The sequence below is a fragment of the Culex pipiens genome, chromosome 1, assembly GCF_016801865.2.
Source record: "Culex pipiens pallens isolate TS chromosome 1, TS_CPP_V2, whole genome shotgun sequence".
Taxonomy (NCBI): Eukaryota; Metazoa; Arthropoda; class Insecta; order Diptera; family Culicidae; genus Culex; species Culex pipiens.
Genome location: NC_068937.1, coordinates 3,396,876 through 3,419,034, shown reverse-complemented (window position 1 = coordinate 3,419,034; position 22,159 = coordinate 3,396,876). Strand labels below are relative to the sequence as shown.

The 22,159-nt window shown below is 32.2% G+C and overlaps 1 protein-coding gene across 1 annotated transcript in view; it reads left to right on the top strand.

Annotated features, from left to right (window-relative positions):
- The first annotated feature begins 4,671 nt into the window (after positions 1-4,671).
- LOC120432210 (kinesin-like protein KIF19) overlaps positions 4,672-22,159 on the top strand; it is a 50,762-nt gene continuing 33,274 nt past the window's right edge. The window contains exons 1-3 of the mRNA XM_039597370.2: positions 4,672-5,432; positions 10,772-10,921; positions 15,453-15,752. Coding sequence (XP_039453304.1) covers positions 5,340-5,432; positions 10,772-10,921; positions 15,453-15,752 — 543 coding nt within the window. The 5' untranslated portion in view covers positions 4,672-5,339. The remainder of the gene's footprint in view (positions 5,433-10,771; positions 10,922-15,452; positions 15,753-22,159) is intronic.

The following is a 22,159-nucleotide window of genomic DNA, read 5'->3' as shown; positions in this document are numbered from 1 at the left end:
GGAGTTGTGGTTAGGGTGGTCATTTTTTAGAATTTCAGAAATGTTCATATGCTTAATAATAGTCAGAGATTTTGTTTGTTTGTTTAATATAGTTTTTAATGTTTTTTTTTTTCGAAATACAAAAAATAATAATGGCAACTCTAAAACAGTTGAAACGCTGTACAAGTCCTACCGGCAGTCCTGTAAATCAACAACAACAACATCACAAACTCTACAACTACAAAACAAGTACAGGTCGATGTTTCGTGTGTCATTCACGTGTTCCTCGGGGGCTGTAATATCAACTTGATTTGGCCGCGTGTGATGTGGGCCCATCACGCCAACCAACCCCCTGGAGAGGGGGTAGGGGGGAGGGAGGTGTTTCTATCCATTTCCGTTGTCGACGAGTCGGCATTGCAGCACCACTCTCGTGTGAGAAAGAGAGAGCGGGAGTGAAAGGGAAAGGGAGTAGGAAAGAACGGAAAATGAGTCCTTCGAAGCACAAAAGGGGGGTGAACAATGTACAGAATCGTTCATCATGGGGCTTTAGGGTGGAGTTTGAAATTGTGGTTTATGGAATTGGATGAATATGTTTATTATTCTTCATTTGCCTTACAGTTTGTGTGAATGTCAAATGGAATTTTGTGTAAAAAATATGTATATTCAATGTGTACAACAAAACATTTTAAAAAATATGCCAATTTATATGACTTTCTGATGAAAAAAATCAATTCGAAATTTAATTTCGAATTTTCTAGCGATTTTGGTTTTCAAAGTTTAAAATGTTTTGATTTTTTAGCAGAAGCATAAGTGTCTACAGCTAGTTCTGAAAATTGTTGCTTTCATTTTTGTTCCAAAGGAATCAGGCTTCAAATTTGAATTTCTGTCCCTATCTTCAATCTCCACCAGAGCAGAAGACCTAAATCATGCAAAAATTGTAAATTGCAAAGGATTTTTATTGTATTATGTTTAATATTTGTCAATGTTTGTCAAAATTACTAAAGTAAAGAGAAGATTCAGATCAACAAAACATAATTCACAAATTTTACAACTTTGTTGATCTGGAACCATAAGTTTTTTTTCGTAATTCTTTTTAAGGTTAAGATATTTGCATGTTTTAACCAACCAATTTGTGTTTTAAAATAGTTTGCCAAACCAAAATTGAATTGTCAAGGGGCAGCCCTGACTTATATTTTGTGAATATAGTCGTAGTAGGCATAGGCAGTAACTACTCTTATATTTATTGCTTTTAGCCTGTTATGTTTTATTTTTCATTTTTTTTCAATTTTGTTTGAAATTTTAATGTAAATTTGATTGAAAAATTTAATGAAAATAAAAATAAAATTCAAAATTTTTTGAAGATGTTAAAGAAAATTTTATTGAACATTAAAAAAATTAAAGAAAATTTTAAAGAAAATTTTAAATTGAAAATGTAAAAGAAAATTTTAATAAAAATCTTAAAGAAAATTTAAAAGAAAATTTTATAGAAAATTTTAATGAAAATTTTAAAGAAAATTTTAAAGAAAATTTTAAAGAAAATTTTAAAGAAAATTTTTAAGAAAATTTTAAAGAAAATTTTAAAGAAAATTTTAAAGAAAATTTTAAAGAAAATTTTAAAGAAAATTTTAGAAAATTTTAAAGAAAATTTTAAAGAAAATTTTAAAGAAAATTTTAAAGAAAATTTCAAAGAAAAAATTAAAGAAAATTTTGAATAAAATTTTTAAGAAAATTTTTAAGAAAATTTTAAAGAAAATTTTTAAGAAAATTTTTAAGAAAATTTTTAAGAAAATTTTAAAGAAAATTTTGAAGAAAATTTTAAAGAAAATTTTAGAGAAAATTTTGAAGAAAATTTTGAAGAAAATTTTAAAGAAAATTTTAGAGAAAATTTTGAAGAAAATTTTAAAGAAAATTTTAAAGAAAATTTTAAAGAAAATTTTAAAGAAAATTTTAAAGAAAATTTTAAAGAAAATTTTAAAGAAAATTTTAAAGAAAATTTTAAAGAAAATTTTAAAGAAAATTTTAAAGAAAATTTTAAAGAAAATTTTAAAGAAAATTTTAAAGAAAATTTTAAAGAAAATTTTAAAAAAAATTAAAGAAAATTTTAAAGAAAATTTAAGAGAAAATTTTAAAAACAATTTTGAAGAAAATTTTAAAGAATATTTTATTTTAAAGAAAATTTTAAAGAAAATTTTGAAGAAAATTTTAAAGAAAATTTTAAAGAAAATTAAAAAAAATTAAAGAAAATTTTAAAGAAAATTTAAGAGAAAATTTTAAAAACAATTTTGAAGAAAATTTTAAAAACAATTTTGAAGAAAATTTTAAAAAATATTTTATTTTAAAGAAAATTTTAAAGAAAATTTGGAAGAAAATTTTAAAGAAAATTTTAAAGAAAATTTTAAAGAGAATTTTAAAGAAAATTTTAAAGAAAATTTTAAAGAAAATTAAAAAAAATTAAAGAAAACTTTAAAGAAAATTAAAAAAAATTAAAGAAAATTTTAAAGAAAATTTAAGAGAAAATTTTAAAGATAATTTTCAAGAAATTTTTAAAGCAAATTTAAAAATAAATTTGAATGAAAATAATATAAAAAAGAAAATTTTAAAGGAAATTAAAAAAAAATAAAGAAAATTTTAAAGAAAATTGAAGTTAAATTTAAAGAAAATTTAAACGAAAAATTTAAAGAAAAATTTGAAGAAAAATTTAAAGAAAATTAAAAAAATGTAAAGAAAATTGAAAAAAATTAAAGAAAAAAAAATTGATGAAAATTTAAGAGAAAATTTTAAAGATAATTTAAAGAAATATTTTGAAAGCTAATTTAAAAAGGAATTTGAGAGAAAATAATAAAAACAATTTAAAAAAAAAAATGAGAAAATTTTAAAGAATATTAAAAAAATTCCAAGAAAATTCAAAGGAAATTCAAAGAAATTTCAAAGAAAAATCAAAGAAAACTCAAAGAAAATTAAAAGAAAATTCAAAGAAAATTAAAAAAAATCAATGAAAATTCAAAGAAAATTCAAAGAAAATTCAAAGAAAATTCAAAGAAAATTCAAAGAAAATTCAATGAAATTTCAAAGAAAATTTAAAGAAAATTCAAAGAAAATTCAAAAAAAATCAAAGAAAATTCAAAGAAAATTCAAAGAAAATTCAAAGAAAATTCAAAGAAAATTCAAAGAAAATTCAAAGAAAATTCAAAGAAAATTCAAAGAAAATTCAAAGAAAATTCAAAGAAAATTCAAAGAAAATTCAAAGAAAATTCAAAGAAAATTCAAAGAAAATTCAAAGAAAATTCAAAGAAAATTCAATGAAAATTCAAAGAAAATTCAAAGAAAATTCAAAGAAAATTCAAAGAAAATTGAAAGAAAATTGAAAGAAAATTGAAAGAAAATTGAAAGAAAATTGAAAGAAAATTGAAAGAAAATTGAAAGAAAATTGAAAGAAAATTCAAGGAAAATTTAATGAAAATTTTAAGAAAAATCAAAGATAATTCAAGGAAAATTCAAAGAAAATTTCAACAAAATTCATTGAATATATAAAGAAATTTTAACGAAAAACCAAAGAAAATTCAAAAGAAATGCAAAGAAAATTTAAAGAAAATTCAAACAAAATTTAAAAAAAATAAGAAATTTCAAAAAAAAAATTAAATAAAAATTAAATGTTATAAATTTTAATTTTTCCAACAACAATAAAATATTTTTATTGTAAAAGGATGAAAATTATCACAAAATTTTATCTTTTCAATCAATTATCAAAAAGTAATACGTTTCAATATTTCGAACATGGACATTTCACTTAAAATTTCGTATAAAGGGTGTTTTTTGGAATTGCTAAAATGTTGTTTGTAGCTCGCTGCAAATTTGAAAAAATCCCTTGTTTTTTTTCATAGCGGGGATGTTGTTTCTTAATTTTTTTTAAATATTCAAAAACTTATTTTTTAGAATATTCATTAAAAAATGCCGAAATAATGCCAAAATATGTTTAGTCATTTTTTATTACAAATTTGATTTGCATCATAAACTTAGTTTAAATGTTTATTCTGACCATTTGTTCGATAATTTTCAAAACTTTTCATTACAAAATATTCTCAACTTATTTACCAGATTTTGCTCAATTCCGAACTCTTAAATAAAAAATAAAAAATAGTAAATTAAAAAATATATGGAAAAATAAAGTGTCATAAACCACAACTTAGCCGAGGACAACAAATCGATCGAAAAATGTCTTCTCAAGATACACATTTTCGAATATTTTGGATCTTTTTGGCATAAGGAAAACATGAACAAAGTTTTATCCAAATAAAAAGTTACGACAGTTTTCACAGTTTTGACACTTAATTTTCTTGATTTATAAACTTGCAACACAAAGTCAAGCTTTTCCAACATTTCCTCCCCACAATTTCCAACTTGACCTTATTTTCCAACTAAACTTTGCCACGTTTCGTTAGCCCACCACTATTCTGCTCCTGCTCCAGCTGCTGCCATCGTGCATTAATATTTGAAGTGTATAAACACGAAATGGAAAATAATGGAAAAATAGTGCGCTAGGAGAAAACCCAGACAAGAGAAAACGCTCGCTGGACGCTTGGGGTTGGGTTGGAAAAATAAAAGCTAGCCAAAGTTGGACACCAAGTTTAGTCTGGTGCGACTGGTTTTCGCGGTCGGAGTTCAAGAGGAGCGAGCCACCTAATCAAGTCGAGCGGCAGAAGAGGGGTTGTGGTTTGGACAATCGTGTGGAAAAACCGGTTGGGTTTTTGAAGTGAAATTTTGCAGGAACCCTGGTTGGATGTGCAAACTATTGTGGTTTTGCATATTGTTCTCGCCTCGTCGCAGCAGAGTATGGTGCATCACTCAGTGAAAGTGGATTAAACTGGTCAGGATGTACAAGTAGTAGAAGCAGCAGTTGTAGTGGGTGGAGCTAATTCAGTTAGAATGTTCCGACTAATTAATAAAAAAAAACCCATCAAATTCCATTAGTGTTGAGCTCTGGTGTGCGACCTCGTCAACGACATTTGGTTAAGTAAATTATTAACAACCCCCTTTTTTCTCTAGTGAGATACAGAAATATTATAGTGTGTTGGTTGGTTTTGTCCTGACCCTTTTTCGTTTCTATCGTCATACAAAAATCGATGGAGCGTCGTCCCACTGGAGGGAAATAGAAGAACCCACTTTGCGTTCGAAATCCATAACTCGTTGATAGTCTCGAAGAGAGGTCCCAGTGGAACATTCCATCAAAAGAAGTGGAGTTAAGTGCCCCCCCTAAGAAGTCAGAAGTCAAAAACGGAAATCGAGAACCAGCTTAGCGTGGCAAAACAAACGCGCAGCTTTTAAGCTCTCAGTGCAGTGCTGTTCTTCCGGGAAATGTAAAAATGGCAACGCAATCATCAAACGGAAGTACCATTCCGAGCAGTTCCGGCAGCAATTCATCTTTCACCAACATCCACACCGACGAGCGCCTCGTGGTGAGTTGAAGTTTTGAAGTGAATGGCCCCAATCAAGGTCCCTGAACAAGGGGGAAATGCACGGTGTGTTATGGAAAGTTCTATGAGATTTATTTCAAATTTCCTTGTTGAGTTTGTTTTAATAATAATATTGAAATAATGTTTGTTTCTTATAAAGACATTTTGTTTTTATCTTGCCTTTAGTTTCATGATTTGGACCAAATTACGACATAGTTTTATTTTAAATTTATAAAAAAAATTAGAGGAATTGCAAACTCTTCTGCTACTTTGTCAGTAGTCTGTACACTGACTTTTTCTGTCCTTTCAAAGTGACGAAATAGCCATCTTGTCATCGCAAAAAAGAGTGCCAAAAGTTCATTTTGCAACTCATTTGAGTTTCGAAAAGTGCTGAAAGATGTGCAATTCGTTGCATAAACTATTGTATGGATCTAAACACAGACGAAAATCATTGAACGAATTTACCAACTGTCAAATGCGTTTAAAAGAGCACATTGCTCTGTAGATTAATAAGGTAAGGCGGGTTTTTCATAGCTGTAAAAAAATGTTACTTAACACAAAACCAGGATTTTATATGGAAATTTACACAAAAGTGAAAATTTTACCATTTTCCGGGCAAATTTCACCGGTTTTTTTCTGTAGGGTTATTAAGCATGCCAAACTGAACCGAAATACGCTGTAAAAACAAACATATTTTTTCCAAAAAAAAAATAAATTCAATTAAACGCCTTTTTCGCATGCTTAACAACTCTACAGAAAAAAATCCGATGAAATTTGACCGGAAAATAGGGAAATTTTCACTTTTCTGAAAATCGTATATAAAATCTAGGTTTCGTGCTAACTGTTTTGAAAGCTAGAAAAACCCGCCTCACCTTATCTAATCTACATACCTTGGGAAATAAGCAATGGTGAATTCAAATGACAGTGGTGAGTTTCTGTCCATTCAAATTGACCGTTAAATTGTTTTTTGATGGATTATAATAGAGATTTACGTCTGTTTGTCTGTGATCTAAATTATACCTCAAAAATTGAAGTAACGAAATTAAAATAATTAAATTGAGAGCTATATTAATATGTAATGGGATCAGGGCTTAATGAAAATTTAAGAACTTTTAGTGTCCTGATAAATTAACAAAAATGTTAAAACTTGCGACTAACATCTGAATTTGTCTGTGGACAAATTTAAGCGTTAAATGGCAGTTGAAAATCTTAGCAAGAATTGTTAGTTGGTGTATATAAAGTTAAAAACATGTTTGTTTTAACATTTTTTTCGGCTATACTTTTTAGGCCAATATAAATTTTAATTCAAATTTTGGTGTCCTCTCTATTACAATATATTGTAAGCTTTCAAAAACACATCGTTTAACGTATATTTATGCATATTTAATCAAATTAAAGATTTTTAAAAAGATGCAGTGATAATGTTAGAGGCATAACCAGAAATACGAAGAACGAACGAGATCATTATTTTAATACTAGGTCGAGAATGTAACACCATAAAATAAAATTAATTGCTATAAAATATTATGTATTTTACTTACATGAAATTCACACAGAAGCAATTGCACGATTCGACAGTTTTGAAGTTGATTTCAGTAAACGATTCAGTTTCGACAAGGTATGTTAGATTTGGGCCTTCTGAATATGCTCCAATCGACAGACTTGAATTTTTGCGATAGAAAAAAGTTGTAAATTGTGGGTTCAAATGATATGACTCCATACTAAGAGGCCAGCCGCCTCCATGGATTAATATAGAGAAAGAGAAATTCAATGGAGGCGCTCGGTTGTTTAGAATGATTTCGTAAACTTTCTACCCGAAATTTACAACTTTATTCTTTCGCAGCTAATGCACTAAAATTTAATTCTGTCGATTAGACCCTGTTCAGGGAGCCCAAATCTATCATACCTTGACCGAAGTAAACTGACTTCAACTTCAAAAAGGTCAAAAATATTCTCGTTTCTTATTTTTGTATTTTTTTATTTGGAAAAACATTGTCGATTGAATTCTTGTGTCCAAATAAACTATTTTGCATAATTAATGTCTACATACGAGTCTCCATATAACTTAAAAGCTGCCCATACAAATTTGCTATGACAATCTCGAAAACCCATTACTGGAGCAGGGATTTCAGGTCTGACAGAGTTGGTGAGTTGGGTAAAGTTGTAGGTTATTATTAGGTCTTTTTAGAAATTAGTGGGTAAATGGAAAAAAATTCTCATATTTTAATTTCACTTTTTATTGCGATATTTTAACGATTTTTGAAAATTGCAAGCTATAGTTCATGACGTTTTAATTTGGTATTTTTTTTTGAAGAAATATTAAGATAAAAAGACACTTTATGTAAAAAAAACTTAATTTTGACTGTTAAGTTGATAAATTGCTTATCAGAACAAAAAGTACTTTTGTGAAATTTTGGTCAATTGCATCGTTTCCAAGATATAATTATATTTTGCATTTTTTCAAAAAAGGTTTTTTCCGTTTATCACTGAAATAAATATTTTCTGATGGCTGTAAAGAATTCTAATTTATTTTTTTATATTTTCAAATTTTGAATACCTAGTGATGACCTAATGATTAGGGACCATCCATAAACCACGTGGACACTTTGTTGCCCCCCCCCCCCCCTAAAGTGTCCACGTGGTTTATGGAAGGTCCCTTACCATTGTAATGTTTTTGAGCATAGGTTCATTGCTGACGTTTTTGTTTAGCCAAGTTTTTTTTAAAAAGGTTTAAAAAAAATATTCGATTGATAAAACTTAAGATCAAGTATTAATTTGCTTTTGAGTACTTTTATGGAATTTTGATAAAGTGTACCGTTTCCAAGTTATAAATATTTTTAATTTATTTTCGAAAAAAATGCTGGATTTTTTCTTTTTTTTTCAAAATAGAATAGTTTTTATTTTATTCCTGAAATACATATTTTTAAATAACTGAGAAAATTCTTTGCAATTTCCTTTTTTTACATTTTCTGATTTTCATTGTCTAAAAATTCTCTCATCTCTTAAAACAAAATATTTATAGAATTTTAAAATCAAGCCAAACATTTCAAAATGGCTTAACATTTAGCTTTTTCAAAATGTTTGTCGTGATCAAGGTTGCCAAGTTGCCAGATAAATCTAGGAATGCCTGATTTTTCAAGTATCTCAGCCAGAATAAAGATGAATTATAATCTGGGCCAAATTTTTACAGATTTCGCCAGATTTATTTTTTTTTTGCAAATTTTGAATTTTGTTTGATAAAAATAAATGATTTCATTAAATTCGATAAATTTTGTAAATGTTAAATTCAACCTTTTTGAGACCAAAAAATCAACTAAACCTTCTGAATATTACAAACTTTTAACAAATTCATATTTTCTCTCCCCTTCCCCATTCATAATTGCAAGATTTTCGTCTGCCAGATTTTTCCAGATTTTCTATCCTATCCTATCCTATACTTTCTTCTATCCTTGGCCAGATTTTTTTCCAATTTTGAGCTGACAGCCTTACCGTGATTGCAAAATTACGATAATATATACAGCAATTCCCCACGAAAACAGCATGGAAAAACAAAAGTGCTCGGATCGGGCTCAAATTTTTTCTGGGGGTTCCCTGGCCGAAATAATTAGACCCGTATTTTTTTTTGTTTGGCCATTAGGGTGACCTACGCCGTGTTAGGGTGGTCTGAAAAATGGCCATTTTCGTCGATTTTGCAAAAACCACTTTTTTCGAAAAATCATAACTCCTCGCCATTTTTACCGATTTCAATTGTCTTATACGCAAATGAAAGGTGATAAGTTGGCCTTTTAAAGAAAAATAGTAAGAAGTTTCTAAAATCTAGCCTAACATATGAAAAGGGCGTATGAAACTTTAAAATGCCGTTTTGACGGTGTCTGGACCAAAGAGCCTATGTCTGGAAATATGTTTATCAGATTCCCCGGACATTTTTACATAACATACTAAAAAATGGGAGGAGTTCATTAACAGGATTCAAAGGTATGATTTTTTGAAAATAAAATCCGTGTTTTTTGACGCACTGCGCGCAAAAACCGGAGAATGACGAAATTGGCAAAAAATCAACACTTTTCACTAAAACTGCGATAACTTCAAAATTTCAGCGATGACCTAAACATGTCTGGGTACCAAAAGTTGCGTCTCTTAATTACGAAAATTTTGGTACCCAAACATCTATAGGTCATCGCTGAAATTTTAAAGTTATCGCAGTTTTAGTGAAAAAAGTTGATTTTTGTCAATTTCGTCATTCTCCGGTTCTTGCGCGCGGCGCGTCAAAAAACACGGATTTTATTTTCAAAAAATCATATCTCAAAATCCTGTGAATGAACTCCTCCATTTTTTTAGTATGTTATGTAAAAATGTCCAGGGAATCCGATAAACATATTTCCAGACATAGGCTCTTTGGTCCAGACACCGTCAAAACGGCATTTTAAAGTTTCATACGCCCTTTTCATATGTTAGGCTAGATTTTTGATACTTCTTACTATTTTTCTTTGAAAGGCCAACTTATCACCTTTCATTTGCGTATAAGACAATTGAAATCGGTAAAAATGGCGAGGAGTTATGATTTTTTCGAAAAAAGTGTTTTTTTGTGAAAATCGACGAAAATGGCCAATTTTCAGACCACCCTAACACGGCGTAGGTCACCCTAATGGCCAAACAAAAAAAATACGGGTCTAATTATTTCGGCCAGGGAACCCCCAGAAAAATTTTGAGCCCGATCCGAGCACTTTTGTTTTTTTCCATGCTGTTTTCGTGGGGAATTGCTGTATAATTCTTCATAGAGATTTTACAAAGGTTTCATAAGTTCATCGTGAAAATCGGATCAAGATATCATCGATTGAAAATATAGGGCAATATAGGTTTTAGATATCCCATAAATCCTAATTTTAGACTCCAAAAATCGATGCTACCTTTTCAAAATCGCTAATTAGGCTGTTTTATGTTGAGAGACAGGGATTTTGGGAAAAATATTTTTAGAATTTTAGTTTTAATAAATCATTGAATTCAACATACGATCGCCACGAGTTTTGATTTGGAACTGTGGCCCAAATCAAAACTTATTTGTCATTTTTATCTGCAAATAACGCATAATTTGTTTCAAATTTGGTCAATCTGGAACACCGTGACCGGCGTGCTAGAGATGTTCAAACGGCTGCATAAACGCTGGCGCAATCCGTGCCCCAACTCCATACAAACCCGCATAACTTTAGGCGCAATTTGAACATCTCTCCCCCTTCCTTATTCTACATTACATGACGCTAAAAAGACGACTTAGTGACCAACAAACCGACATTTATGGAAATTTATTTCTCCCTCCCTTTCTTTCCATTTTCCGCTGTATCTAGGTCGCCGTCCGGATTCGACCGCTGGGCGATGCCGCCGAATCAAACTGCATCCAGGTGCTGTCCCGGGGCACACTCAGCTTCGACGAGGGAACCCGGAACAAGCCGAAAAAGTACAACTACGACCACGTCTTTGGCGAAAGCTCCACCCAGGTAAGAACGATAAGAAGAAGAAGCAGCAAGTTATCGAGCGGATTTGGGAGGAAAGATAAACACACTCACACACAAAAAAAGAGATTGCAGAAGAAAATTCAATTTTCAAAATAAAACGAGCTGCAGAACGGACGCTTTGTTGAAAGTGGACTTGAATTAGTTTGTAAGGAGCCTAAGCTGGGAAGAACTCTGTTACAATGGGGTGAGCTTTTCTCTTTCCATCTCATTTATGGGGAAAGGCAAGCGCTTTTAGTACTTCATGAGATTGGCTTGCGGAGAATGAGCAGTGCGTTGACCATTGTGCAGGTTAAAACTTTTTATTGAAGTGGAGGAGGTAGACGAGGCTTGAGGAAGTCTGAAAAGTTTTTTTTCTTTTGAGATTATTCGGAACTTTAATAAATTTGGTTGGATGATTATTGCTGAAAAGAATTAGGTAAATTTGGAAAGTCAGACTCTTCTGGGTAAAACATTGCTTGTCTCCAAAAATAAGTTTGTACTTTCTAGATTATTTTCTTTGAACATATATGCAATTCTCAGAGTCCTTGGTAAATAGAATTCATTTAATTATTTGATCAGGGTCGTTCTGAACACAAATATGATTTGTTTACTTCTTTTCAAAGTCGATCAGAGCTGAGCGTCAAAAATATTTTCGGATTGGGTTAGTCGTGGGCACTTCTATCAAGAGTAAAAAAATATGTTTTTTCCTCAAACTCAAACTTTCAGTGGATGCATCTCGCAACTTGAATTTTTTTAAGTTGGTGTCAGTAAACGCTTCAGTTTCATCATGGTATTAAAAATAAAATTGTATATTTTGGTGAGCAACCATGCGAACCTTCTTATTTTTTGTACCCCCCATAGATATCATGTTATATGTTATTTCTAGATTTTTTTGAATAGGTCCTCTGAACATAAAAAAACACAATAGCCTATAAGACCTTTAAAAAAAAACTCTAGATTTAATCTAAATTTCAGTTTTTCAATTGTTGAGAGAAAATATAAAATAGAACAAAACAGTAAAACAGTGAGGAAGTAAAAAATGCCTCAGAACTGTTTTTTGAAGATATTGTTCATTAAAATATTAATGGAAATGCAGTCAATTGATTGTAAATTGTGAAAATAGATTTGATTGAGTACGATACAGAATTGTACAATGTGAAGTTTAAAGCACCATGTTTCATTATTCTATTTTATAAAATATCGAAAATTAAATAAATCGTATTTTTAGGATTTCAACTTTGAGTCATAAATAATTAATAAAAGAATTGTTTTTTTTTCCGTTGAGCTTTTTTTTCTGCAAAGTCCTACATTTTTCCCAAGACACCAAATCGATCAGAAAATGTCTTCTCAAGATACAGAATTTCATACATTTGCATACAGTCATGCCCCGGTTTTGCGCTGCCCCGGCTTTTATTCGTTCAGCTGCTTCGGTTTAGCACAACCCAGTGCCTAACTGAAGCACAGAGCTTATGGAATTCTGGCTATATGGGAGACATTGGCTATAATCCTATGAAAAATCATCCAAACTTCAAAAAATTATAGTGCTTTGAAATCGGAATGATGTCACTCATCCATTGCATTTATAATTACATGAAAATTTTAACAAAACTACGTAATTTTCCTGTATTTGCAATGTTTTGTGAATTTTTTTTATTGTTTTGGCAATATGGGTATCAAAAAAAAGTTTTAAAAATACTCAATATTTTCACAAAACTACGTCTTTCGAAAAAATACCTAAAATCTAAGTTTTTTTTACATTATGGGTATAAAATTATCAGAATTTGTTCATATATTTCGAAAGTCATCAACAATTTTTGGAAACACTCAAAATTCTCTTAAAACTACGTATTTTCAAAAAAAACAAAAATCTCTAAAATAAATTTTACAATATGGGTATCAAATGATTGAGATTTTTTCATACATTCCGAAAGTATTTATTTTTTTTAAATACTCTAAATTTTCACAAAACTTCGTATTTTTGAAAAAAATACATCAAATTTCAGATTTTTACAATATGGGTATCAAATGATCGGAATGTTCCATTTATTCTGAAGCCATAACACAATTTTTTAAAAATACTCATAATTTTCACAAAACACGTACTTTCGAAAAATACTCAAAATTTCAGTTTTTACAATATGAGTATCGAATGATTGGGGTTTTTTCATACATTTCGAATGTAATAACATTTTTTATTGTTAAGAATTTTCACAAAACTTCTTGTTTTTGAAAAAAAAATACTTTAAATTTCAGTTTTTTACAATATGGGTATCAAATGATCGGATTTTTTTTTCATTTTGAGGCCATGACACAAATTTTAAAAAATACAAAAAAATTTCACAATATACGTACTTTTGAAAAATACTCAAAATTTCAGTTTTTACAATATGAGTATCAAATGATTGGGATTTTTGATACATTTTGAAAGTAATAACACATTTTTTTTAAATTCTCGACATTTTCACAAAACTACGTATTTTCAAGAAAATACTCAAAATTTCAGTATTGTTACAATAAGGGTATCAAATCAAATTATTATCAAATGATTGTAATTTTTTATAAACTTCGAAAGTAATAAATTTTTTTTGAAAATACTCAGATTTTTACAAAACATCGTATTTTAGAAAAAAAAACTCCAAATTTAAGTTTTTTTTTCAATATGGGTATCAAATGATCGAAAATTTTGCATACATTTTGAAGTCATGAAACAAATTTCAAAAAATACTCAATTTTTTCACGAAACTACGTAATTGCGATAAATATCCAAAATTTCAGTTTTTACAATATGAGTAAATGATGGGGATTTTTGATACATTTCGAAAGTAATAACATCATTTTTTTTAAACACTCAAAATTTTCACAAAACTACGTATTTTTGAAAAAATACAAAAAATTAAAGTATTTTTACAATTTTAGTATTTGAAAAGTTGTATAAAAATGTATAAAAAACACCCGATCATTTGATACTCATTTAAAATAAAACCCTTAATTAAAAAAAAAATTCTAAAATTCGTAGTTTTGTGATTTGTTTTGGTATTTTCTTATTGTTTGTTATAACTTTTGAAATATATGAAAAAATCTCGATCATTTGATACCCATATTGTAAAAAACTGAAATTTCGAGTATTTTTTCACAAGTACGTAGTTTAGTGAAAATTTTGAGTATATGAAAATAATGTGTTGAAGTTTTTGAAAATGTTTGAAACATTCCTGATCATTTGATACCCTTATTGAAAAATAGTGAAATTTTTAGTATGTTTTTCGAAAAAACGTATTTTTTGATTTTTTTTGGATTTAAAAAAAATGTAAAAACCTCGAAATGTATGAAAAAATGCTGATTTTTTGATACCCATATTGTCAAAAACTGAAATGTGTAGTATTTTTTTTTCGAAAATACGTGGTTTCGTGAAAACTTTGAGTATTTTTAAAAATATGTGTTATTACTTTCGAAATGTTTGGAAAAGTCCCGATCATTTGATATGGGTATATTGTAATAACACAAATTTAGAGGTTTTATTCGAGAAAATTACGAAAATTTTGGTAGCCAAAAACGATATAGGTCATTTTTAACATTTTTAAGTAATCTCGGTTTACGTTTTCGTCATTTTTCCCTACCTGCGCGCGGCGCGTCGAAAACTCCAGCTTTTATTTTCAAAAAATCATATCTTTGAATCCTATTTATGAAACTTCGCCATTTGGAGATATGTTGAATAAAATTGTACGAGGCATCCGATAACAATATTTTCAGACGTGGGCTCTTTTGTTCAGAGACCTCCAGAATCACATTTTAAGGTTTTGTTACGACTTTTTAAAATTCAATTTTTATCTTCAAGACGGTTCAAGACAGCGCATATCGGTTAAAATGTAGCAAAGTTATGATTTTTTTTTTTGAAAACTGTGGTTTTAGTGAAAATTTACGAAAATTTCCATTTTTGGACCATTCTAACCAGGTGAAGGTCACCCTAATGGATGAACAACAAAAATACGGGTCTAATTAGTTCGTTTTTGCATCAATTTTGAATGAAAAAAATGTTTCCCATCAAAAATTACATTCAATGTGAGTTTAAATAATTTGACTGGCTATATCGAGCAGGATTAAAAATTAAAATACCACCAAATCACCGATCGTATAATCGCATCTTATTAAACTGAATCAATTCAAAGCATGTTGAAATTACAATTAAATATTATCAAAAAGTAGGTGAGAATGCCATGTAGACGGTTTCAACAGAATATGCTCAGCATGATTTTGAATAACAAACGACAAGCCATTTTTAAAGCTCTCCAAACAAGAAGTTGTCTCACGTTAAAAATCGTGCCTTCCTCACTGTTTGTTCACTTTTTTTTATCCCAGAACCAGGTCGTGAAACCTATTTCCGTGCCCGACAGTTGCGTGATATATCACAACCAGTGTAACGCACTCCCCACCTCCAACGGCGTGCTGTGTTGAATAAAAAATCGATTCCCGTGTGGGGACATTAATATTCCCGCCATTTTTTCACTCTCATTTTTGCTTCGTTTTTCTCTCTCAACAGGAGGAGGTGTACCAAACGACGACCGCCCCCCTCGTCCAGGACGTGCTCAACGGGTACAATGCGGCCGTGTTTGCCTACGGCGCGACCGGTTCCGGCAAGACGCACACAATGCTCGGACCGAACCCCCGCAAGGCGGCCACTTCCGGCGGTGGCTCCTCGGGGGATCAGCAAGATAGCACCGCGGAGGCCACTTCCGGCGGGGGGAAATCAGCGTCCCAGGGCAACGAGGGACTCATGATCAAAGCCGTGGCCGACATCTTCAAGTTTATCGAGGAGTCGGAAAATCCGGACAATTTCAAGGTGAGTCTGCAGTGGGGGGGTGTTTGGGAAACTTTTTCGGTGAATATTCGTCCGATTTCATTAAGCTCCTGTGGTGTATTATGAATTAAGCAACTAATTAGTTTATTTGACCAGCAAATCTGGGTGAAACCACCTCACCACAGGAGAAACTTCCTCCCAGCTGGGTACTCATTTACAAAGTCAAATTTACGAGGTCAATACGTGGTACGTGGCCTCATTGTCGAAACTCAGATTACTTACTTACTCTTTGATTAGGTTTTGGAAGGCGGAGAAGGGGACCAATAACCTGACTCGAGACTCGAGTCGACTGGCACGAAGGTGAACTTCCTTCCTTCCGTTTCTTATGCGGCTAAACTCCGAAGTACTTAGCCATTATCCTTTTCTTGGTTCTATTCTTAGTAGAGATCCTTTTGAACGGGGACTGCTCAAACATATTGATCGAAACGGTAAATAGCCGTGGACGTCTGAACGAACGAGCCTTACTTGTTGCGGATTTTAATGAAATTTCAGCCCGTCTGATGCGGCGGCACTGAAAGGGTCTTCGCTTTTCGTGGGGCAAGAAGACAGAGTCCACAAGTTATGTAAAGCCCCGCGCGCTGCTACCTTTTCAGCCAGACTTTCGACGGCGGCGATGGCAGAAGAGCAAACAGAAAGTGGCCCTTTAAAGATGGAATCGCATTGAGTGGAATTTAGGACAAGATGTAGTGTGGCAGTGCGTGGCCGAATGGTTACGCTGTCCGCTTTGTAAGCGGATGATTCTGGGTTCGATTCCCATCTGCTGCAACCTTCCATCGGAGGAGGAAGTAAAAATGTCGGTCCCGGCCTTGGTTGTTAGGCCGTTAAGTCATTCTAGGTGTAGGAGTCGTCTCCATGCCATAAGTACAAACAACACACCAAACCAAGCCTACTCCGGTGGAATCGCTGGCGGCGGTTGGACTCGCAATCCAAAGGTCGTCAGTCCAAACACTGGGGTGGAAGGTTCCTTGGAGTAGAAAGAGGTTTGGGTGCTCTCCCCATTCAAGCCTTCGGACTCCTAGGTTCGAGCAGAAACTTGCAATAGAGACCACAAAAGACCCGGGGGTCGTTAATGTGGATGGTGTGATTTTTTGATGTAGTGTTGGGGATATTTTTTTTTTGGTTTTTAGAAAACACACATTTACAAAATCACACAAATAGCACAGTTATACAAATCACACAAACCACACAATCTCCACAAATCATTCAAATCACATGAACCACACAAATCACATAAGGCTGGTACACATTTTATTTAAAGTTTTCGTTTTCTCCTCCCTTAAAAGTGGGGCCGAAAAATCAAGGGGCAATTAATTTTTTTTTAAACTTCAAAATGTCAATGGAAATTCAAGTGCAATCACCTGAAATCAATTAAAAATGCATTCCCCTGCCTTAAGAATCATTTTTAGCATGTTGGGTTTATTCAAACCCCCCCCCCTCTTCCCCTTCAACCCCGTTTAGAGCCAAAGGATAAAAACTTTTAAAAGTATTTGCATCAGCCTAATCACACAAACCACACTATCAAACAACCACACAAACCACTTAAATCACACAAATCACACAACCACACAAACCACTTAAATCACACAAATCACACAATCACACAAACCACAAAAACCACACAAACCACACAAATCATACAAATCATGGAGTCACACAAACCACTTAAATCACACAAATCACACAATCACACAAACCACAAAAACCACACAAACCACACAAATCACAGAAACCACACATACCACACAAATCACACAAATCATACAATCACACAAACCACAAAAACCACAAAAACCACACAAACCACACAAATCACAGAAACCACACATACCACACAAATCACACAAATCATACAAACCATGGAGTCACACAAATTACACAAACCACACAAATCACACAAATCATGGAATCACACAAACCCCACAAACCCCACAAATCACACTGGCTGTTAGTCAGCTTCTGAATTGGGTGAAAAAGTATGACGAAATAGTCAAAACTTTTGCATAATTTGGACAATTGGGTCCTAAAATTAAGCTTAGATTACTGATATTACTGTTCACTAGTGCGTCCATCCCGGGAATTCCCAGGACAAAAATCCCGGGATTTTGCCAAAACCGAGAATTTATATTTTGTCCCGGGAATTCCCGGAATTGAAAAAAAAAAAAAAAACAGATTTCGGACTGGAAATTCAGAAATGTTTGAGGAAATAGATGAACAAGTAAATACTTAGTAATCGATTAGAATTTTAAAGCATTTAAATTAGTATTCGGCATATATACAACCATTCGACGTCAAACAGGAAGTCTCCAAATCAAAAGTGCTCCAATTTGGCTCAAATTTGAAGTGGGGGTTCTTTGGCCCAAATAATTAGACCCGTATTTTTTTGTTCGGCGATTAGGGTGGTCCTATCCGAAATAGGGTGGTCCAAAAAATTGCGTTTTTCGTCGATTTTCGCAAAAACCACATTTTTCAAAAAATCATATCTCCGGAACGGCTGAACCAATTTTGGAGCGCCACAATTCAAAAGAAAGGTTATTAGTTGGGCTTTAAAGGAAAAATATGTTGAGGTCCAAAAAAACTAGCTGAATATTTGAAAAATTCCATTTGCCGATTTCAAGGTCTCGGGACCAAAGAGCTCATGTCTGAAAATATTTTTCCCTGATTCCTTGTAATATTTTACATAATATATAAAAAAATTGCGAATATCCATTTACACGTTTCGGAGATATGATTTTTTTAACATAAAAACTGGGTTTTTCGATGCGCCGCGCGCCAAAACGGTAAAAAGACGAGGGGTGAAAATCAAGTTTTTTCACTACAACTGTGATAACTTGAAAATTTCAGCGATGACCTATACATGTTTAGGTATCAAAATTTTTGTAATAGAAAGACGCGGTACCCAGACATGAATAGGTCATCGCTGAAATTTTCAAGTTATCGCAGTTTTAGTGGAAAAAGTTGATTTTTACCCGTTTTATATAAAACATGAAATTCTAAACTTTTCTATAATTTTACATTGACTGTAGTTGTTATCGTTTTTTTTGTTTTTTTAGACATTTTTAATGATTTTGTTTAGCTTTTCTAGTGACGTCAAATAAAAAAATAAAAGAAATATATTTATAATACTTATTTAGTTTGAATCACCTTGGATGATGTTTGTTTATTCATTTTAAATTCAAAGTACATTAAAGATAAAAAAATCCATTATTAAATTCTTTTAAGCTATCTAAAATCTACCGTCCTTGTTAAGATTGAAGTGTAAATTATCAGCAAATAATAGTTTTGAGCTAATTCTATGATTGCTTGATTAACATAACAAATATAATGAAAACATAGGGAAAATTCTCTACCAACTCACACGAAATCGGGAAAAGTTGCCCCGACCCCTCTTCGATTTGCGTGAAACTTTGTCCCTGATCACGAATCCAAGGTCCGTTTTTTGATATCTCGTGACGGAGAGGTAGTACGACCCCTTCTATTTTTGAGCATGCGAAAAAAGAGGTGTTTTTCAATAATTTGCAGCCTGAAACGGTGATGAGATGTACTTTTCGAATCTAAATTGACCCAGAAGGGTCATTTTTTTTCATTTAGAACAAAAATTTTAATTTGAAATTTCGTGTTTTTTTCTAACTTTGCAGGGTTATTTTTTAGAGTGTAATATTGTTCTACAAAAATGTAGAGCAGACAATTACAAAAATTTTGATATGTAAACATAAGGGGTTTGCTTGTAAACATCACGAGTTATCGCGATTTTACGAAAAAAAGTTTTGAAAAAGTTGGTCGTCATCGATCATGGCCGTTCATCGTCACCCGCGACAAACACGGACGACAAAACAAAGAAAAACGCAAAAAGTAACTTTTTCAAAACTTTTTTTTCGTGAAATCGCGATAACTCGTGATGTTTATAAGCAAACCCCTTATGTCTATATATCAAAATTTTTGTAATTGTCTACTCTACAACTTTGTTGAATATTGTTACACTCTAAAAAATAACCCTGCAAAGTTAGAAAAAACACGAAATTTAAAAATGAAAAATTTTGTTCTAAATGAAAAAATGATCCGGAAAACGGAAAATGGCAGAGTTTTTAAAACTTTTTTAGTGTTTTTCTCGATGAAAAATAAGTTTTTTCGGAATTATGAGTACGCCATCAAATCGGGCGTCTAATTTTACATAAAAGTCCCTTTGACATCAAATTTCTATCTCATCACCGTTTCAGGCTGCAAATTAATGAAAAACACCTCTTTTTTCGCATGCTCAAAAATTGAAGGGGTCGTACCGCCCCTCCGTCACAAGATATCAAAAACGGACCTCGGATTCGAGATCAGGGACAAAAGTTACCCCATAGGACAAAGTTTCCCGCAAATCGAAGGGGGGTCGGGGCAACTGCTGTGTGAGTTGGCGGAGAATTACCCATAGATTTTATGACTTCTAAAAAATTTCCGGGATCCCAGAATTTTCCGGGATTCAAAAAATATTTTTCCCGTTTCCCGGGAAATTTGGACGCCCAACTGTTCACAACGATAAAGCTTATTTTTTTTGGAGTAAAATGACCCTTTGTACGACCACTAAAAGTTACAAATTGACAGAAAAGTTCCTACTTGACAGCTCTTTCCAAAGGGGACCATAGTTGATCCATCGAAAAAAGGTTGTCTTGTTAACTTTTGTTTGCTTTAAAAAACAAAAGGGTTCAGAAATGGCTTTTAAGTGTGTTTTTTTACCGTTGTACATAAAAATTTTCATAGGACTTTAGGACCCTATTGTCAATATCAAAAGCTTGAACCGCAACTTGTCTAGAATTCCAGTCTATGTCCGAATCTTTGCCCGGGTCCTTGAAACAATAGACTTTCGCAAAGCCGCTCCCGGGGAAAGACTTATTATAGTTACCTACGTCTAATTCTGTATGATCCCGGGAACCCTTTAATAACGTCAAGTTTTGGGCTGAAAAAGCTCGCATGGTGTGCGTGTGCTTTGTGTGGGAAAATTTCACTTTCTTCAAAAACACGACCCCTCAAAATTGAAACATCGGGTAAATCGGCATAACATTAGCATATAAATTCAATATATTCAATTCACCACTTTGCAGTGTTGATGTTTCCAGTAAAGTTTAGAGGGGATGGGAAGGGGGGAAGGTTTTCTTTGTGTACTTGTCAAATTTTGGCGCAAAACGTGCCCCGGAGGTTGTGTCGAATCAACATGTGCGTAACGGATTGGGAAAAGTGGTTTTGAAGTTAACGTGAAACGGTTTTCGAAGTCAGACATTTGTATCGAACCGTCGACAGTCCTCACTGTCGAGTGCTGTTATTGACTGCTGCTTTCGTTGAAGGATATTAGAGGGATATTGTGGAGATAATATTGGGATTATTGAGAATGGCTTACATTACACACAGAAGAGGACTCGCCTTTTTCTGGAAAACATGAACTGATTTTCCGTTGAATTCATTTCACAAAGATTTTTCTTACTAAGCTTTTCAACAGCTGAGCGATAAAGTTCTTAGCTTTGCAAGAATTTACAAGACTCGCTCCATTTCGATTTAAAAAATCCCACAATAATAACAATGTAAAACAGCTCAGCCTAAGTACTTGGAGGCAAATCTTTTCGTCGGATTTGGAAATAAAAGATAATGAAAAAAAAAATGTTTCTCCAAACTCGCTGCCAAATGCAGCAAACATTTTTGGCCCCCTTCCACCCTTCTCTCACATTCCAACAAACAGACACATAAATGAAAAGTTTTTTCTCTCCAAAAGTAAACAAGCAGCATCCTGTCGGAAACAGAGCAGAGTCAGTAAAGATGGTAATAAAAAAATAATGCCCTCCAAAGAACGAAAAGAAGAAAAATGAGTTACTCTCTCTCTCTCTCATTTTATCGCTGCAGAAGTTGGCATATGCAGAAAAGTTTAATTAAATTTGGCAGCTCTGCCCTGAAACTGCCGGTGCGGCTGGCAACCACGAATGATTCCACCATTAATCAAGTGATCACCGCGCTATATGGATGGTGGGTGTGGTGGGCTGACCAAAAAACGTCAAACTGCTCGCGCTCGTGGAATCGATTTGGAGCACCTGTGTGTGTGTCAGGGTGAGGGGAGGGGGGGGGGGGGGGAGCGAAATTTCAAATTAGGGAAAATTGCTAGTTTCTGGCCCTTTCTAAAAAAACTAAAAACTAAGAGCTAAAAACTAAAAACTAAAAACTAAAAACTAAAAACTAAAAACTAAAAACTAAAAACTAAAAACTAAAAACTAAAAACTAAAAACTAAAAACTAAAAACTAAAAACTAAAAACTAAAAACTAAAAACTAAAAACTAAAAACTAAAAACTAAAAACTAAAAACAAAAAACTAAAAACTAAAAACTAAAAACTAAAAACAAAAAACTAAAAACTAAAAACTAAAAACT